Below are 19,116 nucleotides of genomic sequence, written 5' to 3'. Positions count from 1 at the left end.
ACAGCTGGTGTAATTTATGATATTTGTAAAGGTTAGCTTTATTTTTTTAAAAATCACTTTTCATTGTCTCAGTCGCGTTCAGGATCCATCCCTACCGCCCCCCACCTGACACTGCTGTTTTTACATAAAGACGCTCTATAGTTCTGCAGTGTATCACGATACATACGACCGCATGTTTTTTTCCCCCAGTATTGCCATTCCCCACATGTTGCTGTATGCTGTTTCTTTTGTACTCCAGGACATGCAGAGGAAAGCATAGTAAAGAGCAGTAACTTCAGCGCTATATGCAATCATCAGACACTCCCCATCTGATGCTGTTTTCACATAAAGACGCGCTAAAGATCTGCAGTGTACTTGTGACTGCATTGTTGTACCAATGCTTGCGAACTGAAGTGTCTGCGTGCACTTTTCGTGGCATTATACGTGTATTTTTTGAGCATGCCCATGTAGCTCAAACACAGGAACATATGTTGATGTAAAAGTATAACAAAACAAGTGCACTTTTATTCAAGACTATGACCGAAGAAAAAAGAAAGCAAGTTACAGTAGGTGGAATGCCAAGAACTGCTGATTTCCATTCTGTGCTATATAACTGTTAACATTTGAATCTGATGATTGCATATAGCGCTGTCTTATTTAGTGTGCGCAAGAACATGCAGGTGGACAGTTGCTGAGTGCTACAACGCACATTTTAAAAAAAGAAAGAGACAAATATATGTGACGTTTGAAGAAATCATTTTATGACGCGAATAGTACCAATCAGAAAACATCGGCGAAGTAATGCAATATTATTTGAAAACGAACAGCGTCAGGTTGGGTGTGAAGTTATACTGGCGCTGTTTGAGTCAGATCAGAAGCTGAATAAGCTGAAAAAGCTCCTGTTCTGACTCTAAGTAAAAAAGCATGAATTAATCAACAGAAATAACCGCGATTGACATTTTAAAGTTAACGATTTACAGTGCATACCAATTTATAAATTCAATGTCCGTTTGAGGGAAAAAAAAAAACACTTTCTTCAAAGCTGGGAATCGAACTCGCGTCTCTGTGGCACAGTAAGGCAGTGGTGCTCCAAGTCAGCAAACCGTCCTTATAACTTATTTTTTCAAGATCCATAACACACAGACAGACAGAGCACTGCGTAATACAGAGACAAACAGGCAGAGATATACAAATAAACAGGGAAGGCACATGTACTGAAAGAATAAAAAAATCAACATGTGCGTTGTTTCTGCAGCACTGAATAAGCTCACCCGCTCTAACATCACCCCTCCCCCGATCTGACTCTCTAAGTAACAGCGCAAGTACAGACACAAATCAAGTGCATGTGTGTACTGTATAATATTAACAAAAAGAGCAGCTTACTACTGAAAACGGCAAATATAGGAGTGAGTGGGGATTGAACCAGGACTCTTGATTACACTTGGTTTGCGTCTGTACTTGCGCTGTTACTTAGAGAGCCAGATCGGGGGAGGGGTGATGTTAGAGCGGGTGAGCTTATTCAGTGCTGCAGAAACAACGCACATGTTGATTTTTTTATTCTTTCAGTACATGTGCCTTCCCTGTTTGTTTGAATATCTCTGCCTGTCTGTCTCTGTATTACGCAGTGCTCTGTCTGTCTGTGTGTTATGGATCTTGAAAAAAATAAGTTATAAGGACAGTTGTTCATGTTAATTGCAGTCTCAATTGTTAAAAAAATATTTTAAAAGGAGCATCCTACATGAAAATATAACGATCTCATTAACTGACAGTGCATACCAATTTACAAATTTTATGTCCGTTTGAGGTTAAAAAGAAAAAAAAGAAGTAACACTTTATCCCCAGCGGGGAATTGAACTCATGTTTGTGAGGCAGAGAAAAGCTACTCGGTCTGAGAGGCAAATCTTAGCGCGCTACGCCACAGAAGCTGTTATATGGTGTGTGAAGCTTTTGTGGAAGTGTTTATTTGATCTTAGGAACTCGGGCTTTACACATTCTATAGTTTATGCCTACATTTTGTAACATTTATTACTAAAATATGAAAAAGTTTCTGTTTTAGCAATGTGTTTACACAGATTACTGTAGAAACGGAACACGCATGAAATGCATGTATTCCAAATAGCGATCTATTATTTCTATTCTAAAACTCCAGCAGTTCAGTCACTCCCAGATAATCAAACAAGGCATGAGCTGGGAAAACTTAGTGAACGTTCTGCGACGGTGGGGGATGGAATAGCTGGCTGCTCGCTGCTCCTCTTAAATCGGCACATTTAGAAGACAAAAGAGAGGTGAGAACAGTTTTAAGGTGGGCCGGATCTACGAGTTTTTTCGTAGACTCTGGTAATTCTAGTGTTAAAAGCACGAAGGGCACGTATTGATTTTCGATTGTTTGTTTTTCTCTGTCTCTCTCTATCTCTCTCTCTCTCTCTCTTTCTCTGCTCCTGACGAGGGGGTGTGAGCTGCAGCCTTCAACAGCTTTGTGCAGGCGGTGCTTCGCATACTTAAAAGCCAAACAGCCCTATTGATTTGTTTGCTTTTCTCTATCTCTCTGACATTATCTGCTCCTGACCCGCACTCCTTTGAAGAGGAAGATATGTTTGCATTCTTTTAATTGTGAGACGGAACTGTCATCTCTGTCTTGTCATGGAGCACAGTTTAACTTTTAAAAAAGAGACAAATGTTTATTTGCAGTGTTTGAATAACGTTCCTGTCTCTCTACAACCTCCTGTATTTCTGCGCAAATCTGTGACCCAAGCATGACAATATAAAAATAACCATATAAACATATGGTTTCTACTTCGCGGATTTTCTTATTTCGCGGGTGGCTCTGGAACGCAACCCCCGTGATGGAGGAGGGATTACTGTATTTTTTTTCTTCTGGTTTTGACTTCTTGCTTGTTAAAAGAATATTCTTTTGCTTTTTTCATTTTGAATAGCTCCATTTTCTGGCCCATTATATTATTCCTAGGCTTTTAGCTCATTACCCCTTTATTGTCAACTGGCTATACCGTAAATCTTAACATACGTTGTTTGGATCCACACTATTTAATTAATTAGAAATTGCTTGCTTAATTTGTACTATACTATACCTGTAAACTTGTTACACTGCTCCAAAATTGGTTCTCAGTCAGTAGCTGCTGATGGCTGATGTGCCATATAACAAGAAAAATTAATCTATGGTTACTTACCAGAGTAGCCTGAATCCTTTTCCGATTCACAATGGGAGATTGTCCCATCTGATCTTTTCAGGTCCATCACCGCATGCTCAGCTTTCATTGTGGCACAGTTGCTTTGCTCCTTGGCTGTCTTGCTGGAATTTCTGGGAATATTATCATCTGGTGCCATGATTCATGGGAGGCCAAACTGAAAGAAAATACCTTCAGTTATAACCGAGATTAATACTTTTTGGTATGAAAGTAAATATAGAAACCAAACCATTAGTAAGACAATTAAACAGTGTGGAGTATGGGGAGATTAATTGGCAAAAACTGTCCCAAGTGTAGGTGTGCATGCATGGGCTCTGTGATGGACTAACACTCTGTCCAGGGGTGTTTCCTAAAGTAGATATCAGATTACACAACTTCTAGTCATAGGATCTGTCAGAACTGTTGACTGTAGTAACTGATTTTGTCGCTGAACCATGTCAATTTACACAGCATAATAGAGTTAGGGATGTCAAATTTAGTGAGTGCATGTAAACATTCCAGCACATTCATGCTCACCTCTTTTTATGACAGTCAACAACATACTGTCTGATGGAGATGGTGCTTCATAAAGGGTTAATATGTATGGCGAGTTCAGTCGCAATCTCTGCCCCTTCTTTCTTTTTACCATTCTCTCACGGCACATAAAACATGAGATTTCAAGATAGTTAAGTTTCACTTCTGATTATGAGTTCCTTATTCTTTGTTGCTGAATTATATGCATCATACTTCAAGATCAGCAGCCCAATTGAATACAGAGTCCACCCCATGAATAAAGACATTTTGTCGAGGCAAGACGCAGATTAGTTGGAGTAAGTCACTGTGCATATTGCATTACCTTCCTGGCCTTCATATGGGAGAACACTGCCAACTTACTGTGATATGCTATGATGACGCAAACACAGCTACAAATTAAAATCACTGGAAAAGTTATCTAAACTGAAATGGTCTTAACTCGTGTTCAGTGCTGCAGGGATAGGCTCCAGCCCTTTTGACCCTAAATTGGATTAAGTGGGTTTGGGAATAGTATGGTATAATAAATACACCAATCATTATGAATGAAAATAAGCAGCATGGTCCTTCACAGTAACAAGTCTTATCATAGGTGATCATGATAGTGGAGTTCTACAGGGATCTGTGACAGTGGGCCAGATTGTGGCAAATTAATCTATTACTTAACTCCTTCATATTTTGGGAAAGAACATAAATAAACTTGTTTGACACTTCTACTATTTGATACAAGTCTCTTAGTTGCAGAAGAGACTCAACAGAATTTCTTTACAGTTAAACATTTTATTTAAATTACAGGTATTTATTTCTTACAAATACTTAACCAACTTTGGTCTCTACTTTTTCCATATTATACCGGAGACCAAAATATGCTTCAGAGGTCCCTTTCTGACTAACTCAGTCATTCAAAATCCCCACACAATACCTGCTCGGACTGTACAGGAAAAATCTCTGTCTGAGATTCAGGATTGTTATCTGGCATTGAGGTATATTATATTCTCTGTCCAAAACTGATATTCATTTTGACAGATTTGGCTCAAACTCTTATGGAGCTTGACTTTTCAAATAAAAGTACTGATGTAAAAACTAGCTTTTTGTTCATAAAGCTTTATAATTCATTAAGAATAATTGAACTATCTATCATTTGAGCCTACTTTACATAATTTGGGGGCTTCTATGGACCAGAGCCTATATTGGAGCACAGGGTGCAAAGCATAAACCACTGTAAATTTGTTTCCAGAAGATACAGATAGCATCCCCAAACTATGCGACTCTTTAATTCCACCAGGAGGGGTAAACGTTAATATTTAACATTATACATAGTTATTGTCTGTTTTTTTTCACCTGTATTATTATCATTCTTTAATTTAATATTATTTATTGTATCAGTATGCTGCTGCTGAAGAATGTGAATTTCCCATCGGGATTAATAAAGTATCTATCTATCTATCTATCTATCTATCTATCTATCTATCTATCTATCTATCTATCTCTTTAATAGCCATTAATGATACAAAGTACTTAATGAACACTGAAGGGTGATATAAAGTACTTAATGAGTACTTAATTTAAATAGAATAGAACAAGCTTACATTATCAAAAACAACTACAGTATATAAGAAAATTCAACTTTATTTAATAAGCCATAATGAATAAAACCTTCTTAAGACTTAATAAATATATTATTAGGATAATAATTATTAAAATTGATAACAACTCTTGTAAATGTTTTTAATTTTTAGCTAACTACAATACATAATTAAAAAATGTAATTTCAAAATAAAAAATGCATCCTATTTGTAATTCTGAAAATAGTTACCAAGCTTAACTAAGCTTTCAAATGCTAGAGGAAGGTTCTTTTTAAAAACTAATATTTCGGCTCTATCACGGATTGGTCTGTTTCTCGTCTTATGTATAAATCTTGTGAAGCAGAACATAACAGCTGTACACTGTCCAAACTGGTGTATTGTGCGGACAGAAGCCTTTATGCTAAAGTAGCCAATGAAGTGAATCAGACCATGTTGCTTGCCCAGGAATGCGGAACACTCTGATTTTGGGATATTACATTTATATGTTTGTGGTTCAAGTTCAAACTTAACGTTACTTTCAGCTGTTATAGAAGCTTACAAATATGTTCTGACAGTTTATTAAAGATTTATCCTGACTTTTTTGTTGCAACTTAGCCACAGAGGATGCATATATCAGTGATTTTTTGTGCTAGTCCCATGCCTGGATAAATTGGGAGGGTTACTTCAGGAAGGGCATTCGTTTTAAAATTTTGCCAGATCAATACGTGGACAACAATACAGATTTCCATACCATATTCATTGAGGCCCAGGTTAACAACAGCCCTCACCATTACTGTAAGCCAACAGGGTGTTTGGGGGAAATTAGGCTACTAGGCTGAAGGAGAAGAAGTGGGGGAGGTGTGTCTGAAGGCAGGAGGAGAGAAGGAAGGTTAGGAGAGTGGAAGGGTAGCAACTTTGAATGTTGGCAGTATGACTGGTAAAGGAAGAGAGTTTAGCTGATATAATGAAGAGAAGGAAGGTATATTATGTATTTAAGAGACCAGATAGAAGGGGAGTAAGGACAGGAGTATCAGAGGTTCAAATTGTTCTACCATGGTGTGGATGGGAGGAAAAATGGTGTAAAGGTTATCCTGAAGGAACAGTATGTCAAGAGTGTTTTGGAGGTTGATTATGAAGTTGGAAACTGAAGGTATGAAGATGAATGTTATTAATGTATATACCCCGCAATTTGTGTGTGTGATGGATGTGAAAGAATATTTCTGGAGTAAACTGGATGAAGTGGAGGCGAGTATACCCAAGGGAGAGACAGTGGTGACTGGAGTGGATTTCAGTGGACATGTTGGTGAAGGGAATAGAGAGAATGAGGTGGTAATGGGCAGGTATGGGAAGGCTGTTGATTCATATGAAATGTCTGTGGAAGAATGGAGGTGTTTATGAAAGATGGCAGTGGAGTTTTTAACCAAATTGTTGAATGCAATCTTGGAAAGTGAGAGGATGCCTGAGGAGTGGAGAAGTGTACTGGCACCAATTTATAACCTCCTTAGCCTTAGACCCGAGTGTCACTCAGGCAACTGTATAGATGCTTTAAAAATGCCATCAGCGTTAGTGCCAAGCATTGCTTGGGAAACAATATAGGCATGTCTTACATAAGCAACAGGTCCGAGTATTACTGAGGCAATGGTGCAGACATGTCTTCTCTGAGCCTCATAATGTCATCTTGTATGAAATGTTTTTCAGCAGCCTAGGTGTTACACACTCTTGACAGTGATTACAAGCAGTGATGATGAAGTGAATCGGTCTTTAGGCAGTGAAATTGAAAGTGACGCTCGTGTCAATCATACATATGCAGTGTGCTGTTCAAAAACTAATCAGTCAGGAAAGAAAATCCACAAGGAATCACGCTACTATTGTCCCAACTGTGATGCTGGACTGTGTATTTGAGCGTACTTCAAGATATACCACACAAACAACACATTTTGGCAGTATATACAGTACTAGCATCCATCCATCCATTTACCAACCCGCTGAATCCGAACACAGGGTCACGGGGGTCTGCTGGAGCCAATCCCAGCCAACACAGGGCACAAGGCAGGGAACCAATCCCGGGCAGGGTGCCAACCCACCGCAGGACACACACAAACACACCCACACACCAAGCACACACTAGGGCCGAGGAGTGGCAGAGAAGTATGTAGGTCCCAAGAAACAAGATATGTAGGAGTGAAGTGAGACAGTGGTGAGGTCTGCGGTAGGAGTAATGGATGTGTTTAAGGCTGAGGTGGGATTACATGAGGGATTGACTCTGAGCCCTTTCTTATTTGCAATGGTGGTGGACAGATTGACAGACGAGATTAGACACAAGTCCCACTGGACTATGATGTTTGCAGAAGACATTGTGATCTGTAACGAGAGTAGGGAGCAGGTTAAGGAGACTCTGGAGAGGTGGAGATATGCTCTAGAGTGTGGCATTGAAGATGTCTGAATCTCACTTGACCGGTGCTCCTTCTCTGAAACACATTCCTGTAAAGCCTCCCTCTCAGACTCCATTATTATTGTCAAGGTATCTTTCTTACATCCTGTCTGGTTTAATACTTCTCGTCTCTGATGCCAACTCTCTCAGCATGCCTACTATGCTTTTTCTCCTACTCATTTGGTTCAAACTTGCATTTCCTCTTTCACTGGCATCACCAAAGCCAAGCTGACCAAATCCAGACTGACCAATCAGGTTGCTCTGAGGGACAGGACACACAGACCTTAGTGTTTTATCATATAACAGAATAGATATGCAGGTGTACAACAGTGTTGGGTTTTTCAAAAATGTAAAATATGTGCATTGATGAAAAATGTAGTGTCAACAGTTAATTTCAGAGTTATTTCAAATGCATATAAATCAATGAAATTCCTATCTGTATACATCACCAACATGCAGCAGGTTGCCTCTGTCTTTCATTGTTTGGTGGCAGAAATACAACATCACAAAATAATAAGTAGAGGCGAGGGACTAAGCCAAGTTTATTTTTATATAGTTTTGTGAAATTGGTGTTAATCTTCGTTGAGCATGTGATTGCACAACTGCAAAACTCACTTGAAAGTGTGTTTTGGAGTTATACATGTTTTCATGGGGTTGGAAAGAAAGCAACATTGTTCCTTAAGTATTTGGCAACATCATACAAATCTTTTGGACCCATAAATGGTCCAGATGAAAGTAACTGGAGGAAAAACTGTCTTTTGGAAATTCAACATGGCTAAACACAACTCACAGTAAGACAAATATACTGTACATACTCTTAGACAAATGCTATAATCCTGCAAGGCAATGAAACAAAACACTGTGCAGTCTTAGATGAGGTCTCACTTTGGCTGTTATAAAACTTGTTCATGCTGACAAAGTCCTCCTATCAGACCCAGTGCGCTCCTGCTGCCTGATGGTGATTTTAAATCCTGCGTTGGTTTTTGGGTTAATGCTTCCTCATACATTGACATCAACACATATATTAACCAGTTCTCCACACATAACCTTTTCAAAGTCTCCTTTACTACCTTTTGCAGAACCCTGTCAAATGCCTTCTACAGATATTCCACTTCTATCCTTTTGCCTGATGCTTTTCATGCATTTTTGTGTCAATAGAGGTCACATCTGTTGTTCCCTCCCCAAGCATGAAAGTAAACTGTGTTTTCTTTTCCCAACACTTTCTTAACCACCTTCATCACCTGCTCCATAACCTTGCTTGGTTGCTTGATATGAACCCCCATTTTAATCCATTACTGTTTTCTTTGTCATCATCAACTGCAGGACCTTGTGCTGCCTTCAACATTTCCAACAACTCTCCAATTGTCTCCTCTGCTTTGCCTATCTTCACTTTAAATATTGGTCCTTCTATTATCTCAAAATGAACACAGATATACTAATCTTTCTCCTTATTTTGCAGCTTCTCTGTTTACTTTTTCCAAGTGATCTTAATCATATTACTATTAACACAATGCTCCTTTCAGCATTTATCAAGCAATTCACACCTGCGGCATCCTGCCTCTCTTTTGTCACCTGTTTTGTGATCCTGAACAGATTCCTCTTTTCTTCCTTACTCTTCAGTTCACTTGCAAACTCCCATGTCTTAGCTTCTTGTGTCCTCTTATCTGCTTTTCTAGTATTTCACTTTTCTTCATTATTGATTGGCCTGTCACCTTCTACCCTTTTTCTTATAGACACTCCTTACCATAGCCCTTTTTTTCCACAATTACCGTCTCTGCCTTAGCATTCCACCACTATATGTCCTTGTATTTCAGTCCAACCGCAGATAATTCTGTTGCTTTCAACCAAACATTCTACATCACTTCCTAATGCAATTCACACCTGATGCTTCTTAACCCTGATTTGCTCTTGTAAGTAAGGTTTCAGCAAAGTTACTTTTCACTGTCTTCTCTTTAAACTCCTAGGTAACTGCCTCCTTTGCCTAAATGTTACAGCCAGCCCTCATTGCAATACATTATTTTCTATTAAATTTTTAAGAATGGTAGCATTGTCATACTGAGGTATTTCCCCCAAGTTGCCTGAAAATAGATGGAAAAAATGGCACCACTGGTGAAAAGCTGTCACACAATTCCACAAAAAATGACACACGATATACTTCACCATAATATACTGTTGACCACAGAAAGAATGGGTGGCCAGCCAGCAAGTCTTTGAATCTGCCCTACAAATGAAAACCACCAGCCATTACCAAATAAAAGGTGTCTATAGTGTTCCAAATAAACTGCATTTTTTCAGTCTCTTAATCTATATTGACTTTACATATTAATTTAGAAAACAGATGAATGTACTGCACTACTAACTTGAACAAAATGATGGCACGGTGCTTGTAACTGCTTTCTCCAGGAAACTGAGCTTGCATTCTACTCTGGCTACTATGTGGATTTGATATTTTATCCTTAAGGTTCCGTTTTCTGATTAGTCTGCTTTTCCACCAACATTCCAAGTACAGGTATATACATAATATTTTAAGTAACTCTATAAATTGTCTTGGTGTGAGTGAGTCTTGGTGTTTGATTGAGCTTGGCAGTTAATTAATCTCATCCCGAGTTTTTCCCTTGCTCAATTCTTGTTCTGCCTGGAAAGGTCCCAGCGCCTTGAAACTATGCAATTAGAATGAGTTGGTTTATAAAATGAATAGATTATTTTTTACTTATATTTCCATAGTTAAGGAGCCATAAGAACCTGAAAGTCTGAATTACAAAAAGTCAATGACATGTATAGATATTTAAAATAGTACAACGGCACAGAATTCCTGACTGCCGATATGGTTATTTTCCTTTATACCAGCAGGTGGTGCTCAGTCACAATTTTTAAGGTCAAGGAAAATGCCAGCATTTAAAAAATCAAGCTCATGCAGAGACCACATCATGTGAATTATGCTTACAAAGTGGATTTAAAGGTTCCAAGGTGTGCACAACAAATTAGGATTAATTAACTGAGAAATCATCCATCTAAATGTTTATTGAAGGGTCTTTTCTCCTAATTTGCATGGTGGAGAAGTGACTAGTGTGTGCTGGATTTAAATCCTGGCTTAGTCACTGTCTTTGTAGAGTTGCCATTTTCTCCTTGTGGCAGTGTAGTTTTTTTTTCCCCAAAGATAAACAGTTTACAGTGAAAAGTAACTTTAATAAACTTTAGCCCTGTATGACTGACTGTGGGCAGCACGGTGGCGCAGTGGTGGCACTGCTGCCTCGCAGTAAGGAGACCTGGGTTCGCTTCCCTGTGTGGAGTTTGCATGTTCTCCCTGTGTCTGCGTGGGTTTCCTCCCACAGTCCAAAGACATGTAGGTTAGGTGGACTGGCGATTCTAAATTGGCCCTGGTGTGTGCTTGGTGTGTGGGTGTGTGTCCTGTGGTGGGCTGGCGCCCTGCCCGGGATTGGTTCCTGCCTTGTGCCCTGTGATGGCTGGGACTGGCTCCAGCAGACACCCGTGACCCTGTGTTCGGATTCAGCGGGTTGGAAAATGGATGGATGACTGACTGTGTGAGTGAGTTTGCCCCACAATGCAAGGGTAATCCATTCAAGGCTACATCCTGTGTCTAATGCTGACAGGACATGATCCAGTGACCCATTACAGGAATAAGTGGCTTAAAAAAATAATGATTTTTCAAGTAAAGTCTTTTGGTGAGCCTGTCATTTTAGAATTTGAATAAAACAAATAACTAACTCCAGATGGAGCAGCTGCTCCTCACAAGGGACACTCATTCACACAGCCTAACTAAACTAATTCATAAGCACATACCTGTACACTTTTGAGACTTAATAAGGAAATTGGACAAAGGGAGAATGTGTAAATGCCTGACAGAAACCATATCAGAAATGAAAGCAGAGGTCTTGAGTTGTTGGGCAGCAGTCCTATTCATTATAACACTAAAACAGAAATTAATAAGCTGATCTTTTAAGAAATAACTGACAAAAATAATCTTCTAAATTCAATCTAGTGTTTTATGCCTTTCAATACTGTTAGGTACTTAATGGTAATCTGTATAATAGCCTGAACTGCCCTTTCTTACTGGTAAACTACGGAGTTCTTTAATACAACTTTAAAAGTATTACAGAGGTTTGTGATTGGAGATAGTTCAAGATATATTCACAAACATTGTGATTATGGGAGGAAAACATGACTAAAGCCACTACTGAAGAAAAAGGAAATGTGAAAAAAAAATCATCTGGGGGACAAAGAAAACATGTTGGTTGAATGAAGCCAAACAGGAAACTTTTTGGTCATTCTTCTTTGGGTTTCATCAGACTGATACATACATATGACATACCAAATAATTTCCCTATAGAAAATATAGAAAGCAGTTTCATGCTTTGGGGATGTTTTGCAGACGAAGGGTTGGGAATGCCTGTTAAAGATAGAAAGAAAAGAAGGATCCTAGCAGAAAACTTGCTCCTGCCTGCCAAAAACAAATGAGTTGGGAGAAAATGAACTTTTTAGCAGAATAATGACCTTAAGCACAAAGCAAATGGCAACAGTGGAGTGGATTGCAAATAAAATAATGGTCTGAAATAACCAAAACCATAAATTGAAAAGGGATAATTGGTAGTAACAAGAGATATAAATGATCATCAGGAAGTTTGAAAGAGCTTTAGGTATTCCGTCAAGAACTGGTAAAAGCTCAGGTCAGGAAACTGTTGCAGAAATTACTGCTGAACAAGAGACTTCCAGCAGATATTGTCAAGGTCTATGAAAATTCATGACTTTCTCGTGATATGAGATTATATCACACTCCTCCACAACCAATTTTGTTAAACAGAAATCAGCATACATAACATCTAAAAACATCAGTGTACATCAGTGCATAATGAGAAACAAAACTGAGATCAACATTTACTTCTGTATATGTGGAATAACTACTTTCAGAGCATTCTTTAAACATATATTTCACACAGCACCCCTATCAGTTGTTTATCCACACTGGGATTATGAAGAGATTTTTTAGGACCTATTTCAAGCTCTTTTGTTGCCTGGCCTGTTCCCTTTAGCACCAAGCAACCACAAGCTTATAAATCTGGCTAGTATATTTGGAGTGGGAAAAGTCTGTGTCTTTGAATACAGAATGGTTTTTGAGGTGTGTTTAATAGTTTCAGTGATTTATAAACATATTGATGTTCAAGAATAAATAAAATCCTGACAATTCAGCACTGGCAGCAGCAACCAAATTCACCAAGACATTTCTGTAACATTAAAACCAATGGGGTGGTGTGTACAGTATTGTAAGCATGTACAGAAGAAGCAACATCATAGAGGGAATTACTGTATGTTCTACATGGGGGTGCTTCCCCAAGACCTTCAAAGAGCAGACAACATAACACTACGCATTGTGAAATGACCCTTTAAGACGTTTTATTTATAGCACATGGTCCCAGAGACACTGTTGAAAAAAGCTACAATCCCATGCCCCTATAGTAAATATAGAGCCATCTCTGACCATGGATGTGAGTATGGGGGCTCAAAGGGAGGGAGGATTCTTTTTTAAACTAAGTAATTAAAAGCTACCAGCACTGAGGAAAGAGAAACTCAATCTTGACACTTTTTGTTCCACAAATCCTATAATAACCAAATGCAACACAATAAAGGTAATTCTACAAAATGTATGGTATCCAAAGCAAAACAATTGAAATTAAGGCCACTGAAACTCCATAGAGACTATAGCTTGCATATTCTTCACAAGGTGGCATAGATAACACGGTGCGCTCAGTACTAACTGGAGCTGGTTTTTACAGGCAGTTTGTGTCTGAGAGATGCAATGGTGGATTTAGAATTTACATTTGGTTGAGCTGCACAAGCACCAGTACTAATGTCTAGCAAAACAGAAACCGCACGCATACATATTAACTAGATGAGGAAGGTCATATCCCAAAACAATTGTATGCTTTATGGGATGTTACGTCTCTAGATATTATCTAAGAGAAGGCAGAAAGTCCAGAAGAAAGTGAAGTGCTTCAAAGATTTGAAAACAACAACAACATTTATTTATATAGCACATTTTCATACAAAAAGTAGCTCAAAGTGCTTTACATAATGAAGAAAAGAAAAATAAAAGACAAAATAAGAAATTAAAATAAGGCAACATTAGTTAACATAGAAAAGGAGTAAGGTCCGATGGCCAGGGTGGACAGAAAAAACAAAAAAAAAAAGAGAAAAAAAATAAAATCTGTAGGGGTTCCAGGCCACGAGACCGCCCAGTCCCCTATGGGCATTCTACCTAACATAAATGAAAAAACTGAAAGGTATACAAATGGCCAATACCTAGTGGAGTTACCATAGTGACAAAATGATCTGGAACTGCCGGAAAATTTTAGAGTTGCTAAGAAAAAAATTTGAAAGCCTAAAACACAAACAGAAGATTGATTTAACACTTTACAAAAGTATAGTGTAATCCAGGCCTATCTGCAACAAAGCAATTGTAAGGATATTTCCACATTTTATTTCCCTACCTACATCATATCAAATTCAGATACAGCAAAATAGCCAGCTGCATATAAATCATGACACCACTGAAACGCTGTTTTGTGTTTGGTAGCTACAAGATTCAGATTGGCATAATTAAAGAAAATGACCTGGAGCTAGACTAGGAAACAATTTATAGAAGCCCAAAAACTGAGAAAATCACTTTAAGACGTGGATATATTCCATGAACACCTTTAATTGGATTCATATCTCAGCACATAAGTGGAAGTATTTTGTAGCTTAACAGAGTTACGGAAATTCAGAGTTAACAATTCCAGAATCATGTTCACACTGCAATGGGAAACATAATTCACCTCAATCTTCCCGTAAGAGGTCTGCAGAAGGTCTTCTTCAGAGTTGGCTCTGGTGGAATCGTTTTAACCTTTGATGTAACTCATAAATAAAACTTTTACTATAGAACTCAAGCCCTTGTTCCAAGTTACAGTACAGCTTTAACAGGGAAATACAGTAAACTGAAAGTCGTGTTCAGAATAACATTAAAAGAATAATAATAAAAGAGGTTTGTAACTAATACCCACTCAGACACAAGGATTTAAGGAGAGCTTACAGTGGAGGGTCTCCTTTCAGCTGTTATTTACTACATAAAGATGACACAAGACCAGAGTTTCAGTAAAGAGATTGAATCTCTAAAATCAGAACAAAGCATAACTAGCTACTTGAAAATAAAAAGAACAAAACCCTTCCCTAATGGACACATCTTGTTCAGTGCTGGAGGAAGATTGCAGAAGTCTAACTTCAGCTTCAGAGAGCAACAACAATGGATTTTACTGACAAAACATAGACACTTGGAGCTGCTGGTTCAAAATGCCATGAAAGGGTAATGCCTTCAGGAGAGAGACACAGTGCAAATTAGTTAATTGAAGATACTTGATTATTGGAGGAACAGAAGTAGTTATACAGATTACAGCAAGATTCTGCTGGAGGCGGAAGGCAAGACCAGAAATATCATTTATAAAAGTTTGTTTGGATGAAAGAATGAAAGTATGCATTTATAAAAAAAAAAAAAAAAAATGAAAATGTGTACACCAAAAATAAATTTGAGTTACAAAACCTAGTGTACGCACATCCCAAATTATGATAACCTTTACACACTTTAATAACCAGTGTGGCATTTGACTGGGGCCCTTGCCCATTTGGGATGCCTTAACGCTGGAAGGACCAGGGGATGGAGTGTATCCAGAGCATTACCACCCCCGGAGCGCTAGGTGGCAGCCCCCCTGGATTGCAGTGGTGCCTCAAGCAGGGCTCCATGAGAGCTGGAGTTTGGAGCAGCCCTGTAGGGTTCTGTGGGCGCCACCAGGGTGTGCTGCAGCTGCTGCCGAGACCTTAACTGCAGCAGTTCCACCACACCCAGAAGTGCTGCCAGAACTAGGTCAATGAGCACCTGGAGCACTTCCGGGTGCCTTATAAAAAAAGTAGCCAGCGGACACTACTCCGGAAGCCAGAGTCGGATGGAAGAGGACGAAGCTTGCAAAGAAACGAGAAAAGGAAGATTTTTGGTGTGCTTAACTGTCCTGTACATGTGGGAAACAGGGGAAAACATTTTTTACAGTAAAAGTGTAAGTTTAAAAAGTATTTGCGTGTTAATTTCAAAGCCAAAACGTATAGCGCAACGAATACCTCTAACGCAACATGAAATATAATTTCCTTTCAATTTATTACGTTTTACTATTTTTAATGTGGTTAATTACTTGTTGTAATATAAAATAGGTCTATTATGCATATGTAACAATTCCCATGAAAATCTGTTTAAATTGTACATTCGCTTCCCCATACGTGAGTGGCAGAGCTGCGAAGTGCCCGCATGGGTGTTAGTCATCCTAAAGATATTTTAACTGCTTCAATTGCCACCACACTTGCGGGCAGCAGTTACCACAATGTCAATCTGTGAACAGAGATGGCTAGTGGTGTTTGTCCATGACAATACTGGGGAATATACACGATCATAATGAAAATTTGTGGAAACTCTCTGGACAAATACATGGGTCATAGAAAAAAACAAAACAAAAAAAAAAAAACAAAAGTTCCACATCCTTCATACACACTCATTCTATAACCAACACCATCTTACACCATGGTTTCTTTCTTTTAATTTCTAGAAATTCAGAGAACCCTGAAATTTGTGATGGCAAAGTCTCTGTCCACACAATAAGTACACCAAACCCCTTTCTTGTGAACCTGTTATCAGACAGATTTCTGCAAATGGCCACAGTCTCTCTCTCTCTCGGTTACCTCAGCCTTTTCTCTTTTTACATTCCTTTCTGGTTATTCAACTTTAAAAACAATTAAAAAGTTGAACTGAAAATAGTCAGTTTCACTGAGAAATTGAATAGTAGAAACAGATGCGTGTTCAGGTAGTTTTCACTGAAACAGGCACTCTCTGATGCATGAAATTCATAAAGAGTCATTTGTAGCTGTATATGAAGGCCCCACGTCACATGAAAAATAAAGCCAAACAACAGAGATAAAAACAGACGTTTGCTTAATTTTTGTGATACCATTAGAATTAGTTAACCCCCATAAAATATTAGGATTCAACCTATTGAACTGCACCCAACCTTATCAAAGGAGCCAATAATTTTAGAGCCTAACGAATATACCACAGGCACTGTGTAACAGAAGCTGCATGTACAGTAGAAAACAACTAGTGGGGGCGTGAGACATCAAGATGCAACGGATACTCTGCCTTCAATTCAACCTGTGGCTAGAAGTGTGTTATCATGAATACATACCTTGAAGGGGACTCGGGAGGGTCAGAGAGAGGATCAGAGATCCAACCCATCCAGTCACATGACCAGCACAGAGTATAACCAATATCTAGAGAGAGTGTCAATAAGTTCTCTTTTTTGGACTAGAGATTTGGCCAAAACACTACTCTAGTCATCATGGAAAAAAAAAACAACAATCCAGAAGGAAAGAGTACACAAAGACTGTCAAGCTCTCAAATAAATCAGTTTAGAATATGCTAAACAATTATCCCTGGATTTGAAAAGGTACTCTATGCTGGGCTGAACATGTCCTTCTGGCAACCATTCATGTAACTGTGATGATACAGGCACTGCTAAAAGGATCACTTCCGCAAGTCACAAATGGAGAAATGTCCAATAAACAGAGTTCTAAAACTGTGTCTATTCTTCCAAAAAAGAATCCATTAAGTCCAGTTGTGTTTACAGGATTTCTCATAGAATGGGCTCCCAAACTTTCTAAAGTGGTTCAGAGAAAGGCCAATGAAAGAGAGACAGAGTGTGTATGTTGACTGAAAAGGAGAAACAGAACTGTGTATTCTAATTTGGTGGGGTCCCTGAAAAGTTTGGTGAAGCATCTCATTTCTCTTTAACCACAAGTCTAAACAAAGAGATTGAACTTTTGTCATGCTCTGGGAGTTTCTGTGACTATTCATGTTACATACATTAGCAGGATTAGTAATGACTTAATATTCAGCCTCCCTCCACTTCCTGAATGGTGTATCTCTGCTGATCAAGAGAGGAGAGAGCTGGAAAACTTTGCATAAAAAGGCTTCAGAAATGGATGGAATCAGCCCCAGAGTGCTGAAAACATGTGCCAGCAAACTCTGCGGGGTCCTTCAGCTCTTGTTATCCCTTTCCCAAAATTTGAAGAAGCATCCTGTGTGGTCACAGTACTAAAGAATGGGCAATGATCCCTTGGACTTCAGGCCAGTTGCTCTTACTTTATTCTTCTTAAATACCTTCAGGAGGCTTTTTCTAAAACAACTACAACTCCTGGTTTCAGAACATTGGATTCTCTGCAGTTTGCCTATCAGACACATATACGTGTGGAGGATGCTCTCATCTACATCCTCCAGAGAGCCTGCTCCCACTTACACCACAGTCAGGGAGGATCTTTAATTTTTCCAGTGTCTTAACACCATTATGCCTCATTGATTTGGGAAAAAGCTCAAGGCTTTGAATCTTGATGTCTTAACAATCTCCTGGATCATGGACTACCTAATCAACAGACAGTAGTTTGTGAGGTTCAGGACTGCTTGACAGACATGCTTGTGTGTAATACTAGAGCATCTTGAGGAACTGTTTTGTCTCCTTTCCTGTTTACCCTCTATACAACAGACTTCTAGCACAATACCAGTGCTTGCCAACAAAAGAAATTTTCATATGATTTATCCCTCATAGGCTACATTAATAATGGAGACAAGTCAGTGTACAGGAAGGTTGTGGAGGACAAATCAAAAAGCTTCTGAGACCAGTTACCATTCAGTGGGAGGATGTGGAAGTGGTGCAGACCTACCTGGGGGTTCACATAAACAACAAACTGGACTAGTCTAACTACACACTGGCGCTATATAAGAAGGGCAGGTCTTTTGATGCATGCTGCAAGGTGATGGAAATATTCTATCAGTCTACAACTGATGGTCTACAACTAATTCAAGGGGAAGCAACTTGAGCACAAAAGATGCACAATGCCTGAACAAACGTATTAGGAAACCCTTTTCCATCACAGGGTGACCTCTGGACATACTGGAACTTGTTGTGGATGGTGGAAAAATTAAATGTCATCATGAAAAATCCCTTCTATCCACTCCAGGAGGTGCTCTCAATGAGCAATTTTAACCATAGGCTCATTCCACCATGGCCTTTGGGGTTTTTTTCTGCCTACCGCTATCAGGCAATCAATTCTTCCTCCTGATGTACTTGTTAAGATTCATTTTGAAATATGTGCACAATATCTGTCTATTATCTATCTATCCATTTATTTATTTATCAATTGATTGGCTGTATTATTTGTCCTGTGATTATGAATCCTTGTTTTTTTATGTTTCTGAAGCTGTATGCATCTGAATTTCCAATTAGGATTAATAAAGTTTATCTAATCTAATATCTAGATTGGTAATTACACAGACAACATATAAATAAGA

The 19,116-nt window shown here is 38.8% G+C and overlaps 1 protein-coding gene across 4 annotated transcripts in view; it reads right to left on the bottom strand.

Annotated features, from left to right (window-relative positions):
- Window positions 1-19,116, bottom strand: part of LOC114647705 (CLOCK-interacting pacemaker-like) — a 169,893-nt gene that overhangs the window by 38,500 nt on the left and 112,277 nt on the right. For 2 of the 4 annotated variants that reach the window (XM_051932739.1, XM_051932732.1), the window contains exon 3: window positions 3,165-3,340. In XM_051932739.1, coding sequence (XP_051788699.1) covers window positions 3,165-3,321 — 157 coding nt within the window. In that variant the 5' untranslated portion in view covers window positions 3,322-3,340. The remainder of the gene's footprint in view (window positions 1-3,164; window positions 3,341-19,116) is intronic. The other 2 variants (XM_051932737.1, XM_028796336.2) reach the window with 1 other exon arrangement.

Source organism: Erpetoichthys calabaricus, chromosome 1 (genome assembly GCF_900747795.2).
Source record: "Erpetoichthys calabaricus chromosome 1, fErpCal1.3, whole genome shotgun sequence".
Taxonomy (NCBI): Eukaryota; Metazoa; Chordata; class Cladistia; order Polypteriformes; family Polypteridae; genus Erpetoichthys; species Erpetoichthys calabaricus.
This window is presented reverse-complemented; position numbering and strand designations above follow the sequence as displayed.